Here is a 12,218-nt window from a genome sequence, read left to right as displayed (position 1 = left end):
CACAGGAGGAGTAAATAGCCAGCCAAAGTGTTTCAAGTCACAGGAGCAGTACCTACAAAGGCCCAGAAGATGCAGAAGGCATGATGTGCTTTAAGGCCAGTATGAGCAGAGCGGCGTACCAGGATACAGTGCCACAGGACTGCAAAGACTGGAAGCAGGCCAAGGCCAGATCACCTAAAGCCTTCTTGATCACAATAAAACTTTTGGGCTTTCATTTTTTTGGGGGGGGAGGGCCTCGAGACAGGGTTTCTCTGTGTAGCCCTGGCTGTCCTGGAACTCACTTTGTAGACCAGGCTGGCCTCGAACTCAGAAATCCACCTGCCTCTGCCTCCCGAGTGCTGGGATCAAAGGTGTGCGCCACCACGCCCGGCTGGGCTTTCATTTCTTAAAGACTGTTTGAATTATGAGAATGGCACAACCCAATCTACACTTTGAAACATTCAAGTTCACTTAGGCTGTAGGACTGGACTGGAGTGGGGCAGAGAGTAGCTGTAGCTCTAGAAGCTCAACTGGCCTGGTAGCCTCAGGAGTCTTCTGGTTGGAGATGGTTAGTTCTGCTCCTGTGCTAAGCTAGTTTGTCAAATCCAGGGCACAGACAAATCTACTGAGACAGAGACGAGAGCAGGAAGGCGAGGAAATGGAAGCCCAGAGAGGAAGACCAGGACCAGAGGACCAGGCCAGTTGGAGGTGGAGCTAGGACCAGATTTCAGGTTCTCTAGGTTTCTCAGCTGCAGCCTGAGGGTGAGACGCAGCTCATCCTCCAGTCTCGAAAGCCAGGCACTACATGTATTGGTGTCTCGTCTGAACCAAGCTGACTTCCTGGAGGGTCTTCTCCAGATTCTAATACAGGGCTCACAAAATGGACCTCGGGCCGTAGCTAGCCCATTAAAATATTTAATCTGTCTCAAGAGTTTCTAGTTTATTTTGAGGCAGTCTCATTGGTCCTCCGGCCTCTAACTCCTAAGAGCTGAGATAACAGACACAAGTCAGCACTCCTGGCTGCCAGACATTTTTAAAAGAGAAAAGTGGATTATTCCAAAACATTTAGACAACAAACGATACTTTGTACAACATTCAGGATTACTAGCTTCTTTTGAAACTAAAAATTGAAGCATCTGTTAATAGGAATTACCAGGCCTACATTTCTACCCTGCAGTCTTCTGCAAGAACTGGGCAGAGGTGACTCAGAAACAGGCCGCGTGACTACTTCCAGGTATGGTGGTTTGAATGAGAATGGCCCCTTTAGAATCATATATTTGAATGTTTGGTCCCCATTTTGTGGAACTGTTTGGGAAGGATTATTATGTGTGGCCTTGTTGGAAGAGATGTGTCTCTGGGGGTCAGTTTTAAAGTTTCAAAAGCTTTTAGCTATGCTCCATCTCCATGTCTGCCTGCCTGCTACCATGTTCCCCTCCATGATGGTCAGAGACTAACCCCCTGGAACTATGAGACTCGAATTAAGTGCTTTCTTCTTTAAGTTGCCTTGGTCATAGTGATTTGTCACAGCAATAGAAAAGTAACTAAGACAGCAGGTTAGCAGACCCTTACACTGCCCCAAGAGTCAGTCACTACTCTCCATTATTGTTTTTCAAATTACTTACTTGGTCACTGTAACATTTGAGTTTAACAGGTAAGAAATATAGAAATAAGAGAGCTTTTTTTTTATCCTAAATTTTCTTTCATAAATTTCTTCCCAAACAAAAGGGAACATTTCCTTCTGACCTGATCAAACCTCCTTTATTCCAAAAGAAACTCTGAAGACAGACCCTTACAATAAGGCACCTTACCTCTGGGAAGCTGGCCATATTCACCAGAATCACCTGTGGCGACTTCATGGAGATCTGGCCAATCTGATTTAGAGCAACCTTCCCATCAGCAGTTACCACAGTAATATGATCAAGGGATCCTAAAGAAAAAGTAATAAGGTTTTAGGATTCTAAAGGACCTTAGAAGCTCATACCTCTTTATCTAATTCAGATTCAACAAACATACATAAGCATCTTACCAATGTGACAAGGCTGTTCACAGGAAGTTTCAGGCAGTGGAAAGAGTATGTAATGCTAGCAGAATCACATTGGAATTCCTTACTGGTACCAAGGTGAGTAACCATTCTAGTTTGCCTGGACTTAAAGCCTTTCCTATGGTAGGACAGTTCATCGCTGATGGATGTCAGGACAGAAACTCAAGCAGGGCTGGGGCCTGGCGCAGCAGCTGATGCAGAAGCCATGGAGGAACTGCTTACCGGCTTTACTGGCTTTTCCCCATGCTTCTTTGCTTGCTTCTATTTTTTTTTATTAGATATTTTCTTTATTTACATTTCAAATGCTATCCTGAAAGTCCCCTATACCCTCCCCCCGCCCCGCCCTGCTCCCCTACCCACCCACTCCTGCTTCTTGGCCCTGGCGTTCCCGTACTGGGGCATATATAATCTTCATAAGACCAAGGGCCTCTCCTCCCAATGATGGCCGACTAGGCCACCTTCTGCTACATATGCAGCTAGAGACACGAGCTCTGGGGGTACTGGTTAGTTCATATTGTTGTTCCACCTATAGGGTTACAGACCTCTTTAGCTCCTTGGGTACTTTCTCTAGCTCCTCCATTGGGGGCCATGTGTTCCATCCAATAAATGACTGTGAGCATCCATTTCTCTATTTGCCAGGCATTGGCATAGCCTCACAGGAGACAGCTCTTTTTTCGAGACAGGGTTTCTCTGTGTAGCCCTGGCTGTCCTGGAACTCACTCTGTAGACCAGGCTGGCCTCGAACTCAGAAATCCGCCTGCCTCTGCCTCCCAAGTGCTGGGATTAAAGGCGTGTGCTACCACTGCCCAGCTCAGCCTGCTTTCTTATAGAACCCAGGACCACCAGCCCAGGGGTGGCCCTCCCCCATCAATTATTAATTAAGAAAATGCCCTACAAGGCCTGCCTACAGCCTGATCTTCTAGAGGCACTTCCTCAGTTGAGGCTCCCTCCTCTCAGTTGACTGTGACTTAGGTGGGGTTGACACACAACTAACTATCTAGCTCAGAGCTGAAACTGAAAAGGATGGATCCGCTTTTCAACAACTCTTGCCACTCAGCTACAACACCACAAAGAAACCAATCACCCTCTTGTGTGCCTTGGTTTCCAACTCACTTAAAAAGTGTGGCTGTTTGCATCATGACAATGATCAGTACAGCTGAACAGCAACTGTAATGTTCAGTACAGAAGTACTCAAGAACAGCACTGAGAAGTTAAGTTACACTACTCCTCTGAGTTCTTACCTCCGCCCCACTCTGCAATGCTCTCGTTACTACCATCACTTTACAGATGAGAAAATGAGACTTGAGAAAAATAAACAGACCAAGATCACAGAGTTAACAAGTGAAAAATAACAATCCAGAGCCAAGAGTCTAACTCATGTCTGCTCAAGTCTGATTGCAAACTAAGTTCTTCTCCTTCTCTACACAGAACTGTGCACAGACTCATCAGGGCTTTGGCCTTTACTCTTGCCACCCCCACTCCCACCCCCAGAAATCCCGATTCTGTTGTAATGTTTTTAATTCACCACACAAGTCTAGCATACAGCCTATTTAGAACAACTTCCTTATGTTCCCTTGCCTTTGGTCCTGAGACCTTCTTCAGAAACAAGTCCACTAAAACAAACAAAGCACAGATTATTAAAACCTCACTCTTACCCTAGATCTGATCCCTTTCCAGACCTGAATACTCTGAGCAAAATTTTCATTAGTCAAAAAAGATAAATAAATCCACAGCTCTAGATGGAACATTATTCAAAGTCTCTGACTTCCTATGCAAATGAAACTAAACCCTTATTACTCACCGCAGGAACCACTAGTGGACAGCTTATTCATAGATACAAAGAGAAACGGGGTCCTGGAGGTGGGAGAGGTATCTTTCAAATAAACTAAAGCTATTCTGACAATATGTTGTGGGATTAATGCACTACTGCACTATGGCCCAAAGACCAGATTTGAAGTACTCATCCAGATTCAGTATCATCATAAGATGACAGACAGTAATTGGCAACACTGGCTTTTACCTGAAAATGTATAATGATAAAGTCTCCACAGTTCTAAAAATCCAAGGACCTAATACCAACTCATTGCTCCCAGATTCTAAGCCCCTTCTGGGCTACCACTTCCTGATCTTTAAATGAGACAGGAACTGTACTTAAAGTGCTTTTATGAGGACTAGACCCAATAGTATACTAAAAAGCATTTATAACTGAGACCCAATAGTGCTGCTATGATTTACTGGGATTTTTATGTTTTAATCAAACGAACATCCTTGCATGTAATTTCCCTTCTATTGGGAATATATTTCCATGTTTTTGAAATTATAAAAGTTATTTAATTCACCATAGCTTACAACCAAGAACAAACTTAACTAAGAAAGTATAGTTGTCTACTTTAAGAATTACAAAGCAATGGTCAAAGGTCTCAAAGACACCGAGATTGGAACTATCTACTATGCTCAGAATAGTTATTCATCTTTAAATAACCACATCACCCAGAGTGATCCAAGGAATCAGTCATTGATTGCTATAAATTAGTTGGCTGAATCACCTTATAAATTATTTAGAGTTTTCTCATCTTTTAAAATTAACTACAATCACTTAAAAATTTTAGTTTTAGGTTTCCATACATCAATAGATCTAGCAGAAAAGAACTAATATCTGAATAACATCAGATCTTTCACTCCATAGTATTTTAGATTCACTTATAATTTTTCTCAACATTTCTTGAATAAATCTTATTTAAAGCTGGGTCTATGGACTCACTCCGAGGATCCCAGTGTTTGGTAAGGTGAGGTAGGACGACAGCTTTGAAATTCTAGTATATAACTTGTTTTTCCCTCTGAGGGCTCACTATGGAGCTCTGGCTGGCCTAGAACTCACTATGTAGGAATGTGCGTCTTTACTCAGAGAAGTCTCTTTAACATCTCTCTGTAGTAGCGCCTGATCTCAAGAACCCTGTCTGTCTCCTCAGTTTTCAGACCCTTCTTACAAGCCCTCAAGTATCCTACGCATGTTTCAACAGTAATGATGGCAACCTTAAGTTACTGAATACATCCTATAAGCAATGCTTCATGCTAATACTTTTTAAAAAATATTTATTTATTTTATGTATAAGAGTACACTGTAGCTAGCTGTACAGATGGTTGTGAGCCATCGTGTGGTCGATGGGAATTGAACTCACTGTGAGCCAGTATGTGGTTGCTGGGAACTGAACTCAGGACCTCTGCTCATTCCTGCCCAAAGATTTATTTATTGTTATATGTAAGTACACTGTAGCTGTCTTCAGACACACCAGATGAGGGTGTCAGATCCCATTACAGATGGTTGTGAGCCACCATGTGGTTGCTGGGATTTGAACTCAGGACCCTTGAAAGAGCAGTCAGTGCTGAGCCATCTATCCAGCCCATGCTAATACTTTTTAATGCTTTCATTAACTTATAAGATGATTATTATTGCCACCATTTTACAGATGAGGGAACTGAGGCAAACAGAATAATTTGCCCAGTGTCACAACAGCTCTTAGTTACATAACTTAAATCCAAGTACAAACATGACCATCTCCAGCTATGTATTCACTGTTCTGCTGCGTTATGTGGTTTTACACAGTGGTTTACCTGTCTGCCCTTTCATATGAGTTCCTAAGTTCCTGGAAGTTAGCAAGCAGATTTTCCCTCTGTGTGTCTGTACCTATTTCAGTAAGTGCCACAAAGTGTGTGCTCAGCACCATTGCAGCAAGTGAACAAGGATGATGGGGGATGAGGGAAAGCAGCCCAAGGAAAGGACAAGCCTGCATGGAGACCAAGTACCAGCATACGTCATGGGACAGATGCACGTGAAGAGGAAAAGTGTGGCTGGCTCAGGTAAGAGTGCAAGATGATGTAAAAGAACCTGTCTAGCAGTGACCACTGGCTAAGTTTAGCTTGTTTCACCCCGTTTCTTTACAGTCTCAAATTCTACACAGATCATTATACAAACTAAACCAGAAGAGAAGGAAAAAGGGGAGGTCTGCTACAGATAGGTCTTAGCTCAGCTTTCCGGACGGACTGTAAGAGCCTTGCCACAGAAGTCACCTCATGAGCACGTCTGTGCAGTTGTGGTGGTTCCTATCCCCTCAATCCATATCGACATAATGCATCAAATCCTTTCCCCTCAATCTGTCCCCAGTGAGAATCTCCCTCAAGCTCACTCCTGCCCCTCATTTTCTCAGAGGTTAACATTTAACAAATTACCCTCCCACCCTCTTTCTGAGCCCATCATCTTTTTAAGTTCAACAAGAGTGGAACTGGCTGGCTCATTTTAAGTATCACGTTTCTCCCGGGGCTTCTCTCAAGCTGTTCTCTGGTTTCGGCTGCAGAATGTTAACAGGCCAGAAAGCACAGGGGAGACAGAGCACTTTATCAGTTTCATACCTAAAATAATAAGCAAGCTTAAAATAAACAGTTGGGAGAGATTGAATGGCACGCTGTACTGTCAGCAGAGGCAGAAACACCCCAGCACAAAGGTTAACAAATGCCAGGAACTGCCTTCTAGTCTCCCGCCAGATCGCATCTCTGAACTCAACATGGTTCTGATCATTTTTATAATGAACTGAGGACTTTTCACAAACAAGTTCATGAAATATCTTCTATTTTCTTTACAAACTTCCCCAATCAAAACATGAATGAGAGAGGCTGAAGTTCCCGTAGATACCTTGGTGGGGGGGGGGGGGGGGTCCCAGGCTTAACTATAGGATGATGACAATTTGCAAAAGGCCAATTTAACAGCAATTGGATTTTTCCTGCCCACTTGTACCATTAGCTGACAACCCACTTCTCCATCACATCTGCAAACAGTTCTCCTAGACAGTTCTGACATTTCCCACTTAGGAAAGCCACTTTCAGGAAGCTATTAACCTAAACGGAATCTTCCTGGTCAAGCTCTTGGGTACAAAAGGGCCTCAGGTGGGCATGTCTGTAGAATTCAGTTTTCAGTTCAGGCTAAGAACTACCAAATAGGACAAACTGGGGAAAAAGGAGACTAAGGACATCGAACTATGAGCCTAGATACCTTATTTGCTTATAATATCCCCAACTATAAAAGAACACATCTTTTTGAGAGTGTAGTTCCATAAGAGCACCAATCGTGACAAGTTTTCTCAGCACTGTGCTAATTTTCTGTGGGCCAAGCATAGTACTACCCCACAGGACACAGCTGCTTAATGGACACATCCAGCACTACCCCCGAGCCATGAGACACACTAACTCACTTACATTCTACTGCCCCAAAGCCACACAGCAGGAACTAGACAAGGGAAGTCCTCCGTTAAGGAAAAGTAACTGCTCACAAACGGCAGTTAGTCAGGCGGACGCTGGGGCTGACTCGGTGGCACAGCCTTGTTCTTTCCCACTGTAACGCTCCCGGAAACTCAGGTTCAGCCACTAACCTGGTGCAGTCCTTATGTTGAGAGTCTTATTGAAATTATCCTTAAGTGCTTCCACCACAGATTTCATGTCTTCATCCACCTCTTCCAAGCTGATGATATCCTCGACCAAGGCTCTATTAACGGTCACCCTGGCCTGGGGCTGTCCTTTCCCTTTAGCTAAAAAGTGAACAGCCAGTGAATAACAGAATGGAAGCATAACACAAATAACAAACATTGGCAGTTTCAAAGGTGCCTGCTGTGCACAGGCACACTGTCAAGGGCTAGACTTTTATAAAAATCATCTCTGCCCTGCACAGGAGCTCTTATGTACTGGGTATCAGCTAGCTCCCACATCCGTGCTAAATCCTTGGACATTAGCAAGGGCACAGGCTTTACAATTAGACATTCTGGGTTTAACCAACTGCAGCACACTGGCTCTATGACATTGGGCAAGCCACTCTATCTTCGTAAAAGAAGACTAATAAAGTCTGTTATAAAGCTGCTACAGGAAGACAAATGAAGTTACTTACACACCCAAAAGAGTAGACATATACCGAGGAGTCGAGAAGTAAATCAATACCTTATTGTTTAGAAAAACAGAAGACAAGAAAGGAAGGTAAAGTAACTTGCCTAAGGTCACAGGTCAGGAAATGATCAAGTCAAGATTTGGTCCCAGATCTGTCTAATTTTAAGCCCATGAACTTTTCATAAGACCATCTCCACAAATCTAATGGAGAGAAAGGAAATGCATTAATTCAGTTTCAATCATACTAAGACAAGGTTAGGCTCAGCACTATGGCTGATCTGGACAAAATGAACTGCAGAGACATTAAATACTACCCACCAGAGCACACTGACGAATAGCTTAGAAAATCAACAGTGCTGGAGGGCGGATGGAATCTGATTTCATGTCTAAACGTCAGGCAGGGGTTTTTCACATACATTCTGTAATTAATGTGCACGTGGCACAAATACTCTTGTATTTCTACATAGGGGTGGGAAAGGATCAGAAAGATGAAAATACCTAAATAGTATCTGTGTAATAAAGACTATGATGCTAATACTAGACATTTAACAAAACATTAAAATTCATTCAGCAATTTTTATTATCTACAGCTAGCTTGACTGTGCTGTGTTCCACATCCTAATTTGTAATGCAACTTCAAATACTCTCTTCCATTTGACACTCAAGATAGTTCTCTGAGTAGGAAAATACAAACTCTGGGATGTAAGGCATTTAAATATTTGTCCAAAGTAACCAATGAACAAGCAGCAGAGCGACTTTTCTTCTAAAGGTCTGTTCAAGTCACTATCCTGCTTGAAGCCCCCACTGCTTTGGAGTAAAAAGGGTAAGGGCTTATTATTTTTGGAACTGATAAAAAATGTCAGTTCAAAAACACTCATTACAAGCAGAACAATAGAAGCTAATCCATATCTGGACAGATTGTGAATAAAGAAAACCAAAGACATACAGACCACTCTAAAAGCTGAAGAGAAAAGACAGATTTATCCATAAGGGATCAAAATTACATGTTGAATGAAGAGGCCAGATTTAAAAATACATACTACAGTTTTAAAAAAATGCCATATATTAGAATAGATCCTGAGTAGTATATAACAAACAGACCCAATCTGTGACAGCAGACATGAGTAATTTAGTACCCATAGGAGACACAGGAAAAGACACTCACTAGATGTGGGTGGAAAGGGACTTCTGATGTGGGAGAGTGTTCTACCACTGAGCTACAGCCCCAGCCTCTGGTTTATGAGACACTGTCTTGCTAGGTTGGTGGGTTAGTCTGTCTGCCTGTCTGTTTTTCTGTCTGCTTCAGCCTCCTGAGGACTAAGATTATAGGCATGGGTCCCCACACACTAGTTCTTGATTGCAGGGTAAGGGGAGTCTTGGTTATACTGGTGACTTCAGTTTGTGAAAATTAGCAAGTTGTAGTTTTATTTCTATGAAAATGCTAAAAAAAAAAAAAGTTAAGGGTAACTAGCCAAGTAAAGACAGATGATTATATACACATAGTTTGCAAATCAGCAGAGATGAAAAAGGAATAAAGAAACCTGATTAACTTAATAGAAAGGAAAAAAAAGGAAAGAAAACCACAAAAAAGTACAAAACAAAATTAAAATGTAAATACTCAACAAATAAGATAAACAAAAATGAATCAAAATGACTAGCCAAGAGCTCAAGGCTCTCAGTAAGACTTTAATTTAACCATTCAGAATATACAAGAAACTTTATAAATATATGAAATTACAGGTTTAATGGATAGAAAAAAATTTATAAACCTGAAAAATATTAATGAAGTCAGTTTTATTATATTAATAGCAAGTAAAATATTTTAAGACAATGCATTATTAGAAATTAGGACTTCTTCAAAATAGTATCAGAAGAAGGCATGTAATAATTCAGGGTGTAAAGTATACATATACATATAAGGTAGCCGCAAAATGGAAAAGGGGACCTGTTCATTCTATACCCCTGCCAGGAGATTTGAACACATTGTTCTTGGTAACTGCTATGCAGAGCAAATAAAAAGTTAAGTCCATAGAAAATGTGATCCTAAGCATAAACTAGCCTCAATGCCATCACTCAGAAAGCTACCATATCTGTGAATTCAAGGCCAGTTTGGCCTGCACAGTGAGTTCCAGGCCAGCCAGAGTTACTTGTTGAGACCTTGTCTCAAGAAAAAGTAAGTAGAAAACACAAAAATAGTATTTATCAAAAAAGTAAGAGACTCACAACATTAAAAATGACTTAAAAGCTTGTAGCATTGATAACCTTCTGGCAGAATGATGATATGAAAGATGTAAACACATGCTAAGAAAAAGAGAACATATAAGATTTATCAAAACAGTAAAAACTTTCATCTTCAGAGGCTATTAGGCATAATTCTAGACCAAAAGCTTTGAACACAGAAAAAAAAAAATCGAACACAGAAAATATAAGCAGTCTCATAATTATTAAAGAGACTGCATCTATAGTTTCAAGTCTATATATGCATACCAGATCCAGATGAATTTACAGGCAGGTTCTACTACCAATGAGGCAAGGAACTTCCTATTACAAGAGAGATGTACTCATCTTACACCATGAGGCTAATGTAAACAACAGCAAGACCTAAAAGGACAGTGACAGAGCTCAGTATGTGGAAGTACATTCAGGCTAGTCTTATATATGCAAACACAGACTAAATAGCCTAATACTTAATCCTATATACAAGCTTGATAAATCCAGCAATGAATACACAGATTATGTACCAAGCAAAATATATACAAATTATTATCAAGAACAAGTAGGGGTCTTATTAAAAAATAAAAACTGGTTTAACACCAGAAAAGCTATTGATGTGGGGTTATTCTAGTAGTAGATCAAAAGCAGGGGAATGTAGGGGATTTGGCACAGAGAAGACATGCTTAGCACACACCAGGTCCTAAGTTCAATCCTCAGTACTACAAAAATTAAAGGTGAGGGGGTTAAAACCATCTCAATAAACATGATGTATCATTTGATTAGAATTTAATGCCTTTTTTTTAAAGTTTAAGAATTAGATATATTTGTTTTAAAAAGGTTATGAAAAATATAACATTCTTTATGCCCATATATAAGAAGTGTTTTATCTAAAGTCAGGAATAAATGAGGGATGTCCATTATCACCAATGGCACTTAAACTAGACTAGAGTTCCTAGGCAATGCAGTGGAGGAACGTAAAGAGAGAATGAGGGATTTATGTGCATACATACTCACCAAAACACATGTACAAGAATGTTTATATTTTAATAACACTGTTAGTTTAACTCCAATCTGAAAGACACCCAAATGCCACTACAGGACAGATACACAAACTGAAACAGCATATTCAGGACACTATAAAATCAAAGTGTCTACAGCTGTTGCAGGTACAACAGGCAAATATCTCACAAGAAATCTGCTACCTCACAAAGCCAGACAAAGAGTTCAAAAAGGACAAAAGAAATCTATGGTGGTAAGGACAATACTTGGGGAAGCTTCTAGAGTACAAGTAATATTTTCTGCTTTTCTTTTCCATTTTTAGAACTTTTGTTTCTGCCTTTTGGGGGGGGGGGTGTTGTTATTTTGTGGTTGCTGTTTTGAGACACTGTCACTATGTAACTGTGGCTGGCCTAAAATTTGCTAATATAGTAAACCTCCTGTCTCTGACTCCCAAGTGCCAGGATTACAGGCATGTGATACCATGGCACGCCAGACTTTATTTCTTCTCATTTTACTTTACTATTTTATGTATATAAGTGTCTGTCTGCATGTATGTCTGGGCACCACATGTGTGCCTGGTGCCCAGGGAAGCCAGACGAGGGTGTTGGATCCTCTAGAATTGTAGTTACAGTACTGAGCCACCATGTGGGTGCTAGGAATCAAACTCCGGTCCTCTGAGTTAGCCAATGCTCTTAACTGCTAAACTATCTTGCCAGTCTCCCTACATTTTATTTCTTGATCTGGGAGATGGATGTATGATTGTGCACAGCTTCTAAAAATCCACTGAGCCAATCATTCAATAATGTAGGTATGTGCTTTTCTGTACCTTATGCCTAAAAATAAATTATGAGCATATCATTAAGTGATACAGTAATGATATCGTTTTCTAGAAAATGTTGGTTCACATAGAAGCTTCACTTAGAAGAGGAAAAAGACAAGACAAAAATGTGTGTCATAAGTGAAGATCCGAAGCACAGCATGAAAGGCTTTGTGGCTGAGTATGGAAGTGAGGACGATTTGGTGCAGAAACAAGGCAGTTCAACAGAAACCATATACATAA

General features: G+C 41.0%; 1 protein-coding gene across 3 annotated transcripts in view; it reads right to left on the bottom strand.

Moving 5' to 3' along the window:
* Nucleotides 1-12,218, bottom strand: part of Mrrf (mitochondrial ribosome recycling factor) — a 54,625-nt gene that overhangs the window by 34,786 nt on the left and 7,621 nt on the right. Inside the window, exons 3-5 of one of the 3 annotated variants that reach the window (XM_030251998.1) lie at nt 8,050-8,146; nt 7,441-7,596; nt 1,788-1,906 (exon numbers count right to left, since the gene is read on the bottom strand). In XM_030251998.1, coding sequence (XP_030107858.1) covers nt 1,788-1,906; nt 7,441-7,507 — 186 coding nt within the window. In that variant the 5' untranslated portion in view covers nt 7,508-7,596; nt 8,050-8,146. The remainder of the gene's footprint in view (nt 1-1,787; nt 1,907-7,440; nt 7,597-8,049; nt 8,147-12,218) is intronic. The other 2 variants (NM_026422.2, XM_017319228.2) reach the window with 2 other exon arrangements.

This window comes from Mus musculus, chromosome 2, assembly GCF_000001635.26.
Source record: "Mus musculus strain C57BL/6J chromosome 2, GRCm38.p6 C57BL/6J".
Classification (NCBI taxonomy): Eukaryota; Metazoa; Chordata; class Mammalia; order Rodentia; family Muridae; genus Mus; species Mus musculus.
This window is presented reverse-complemented; position numbering and strand designations above follow the sequence as displayed.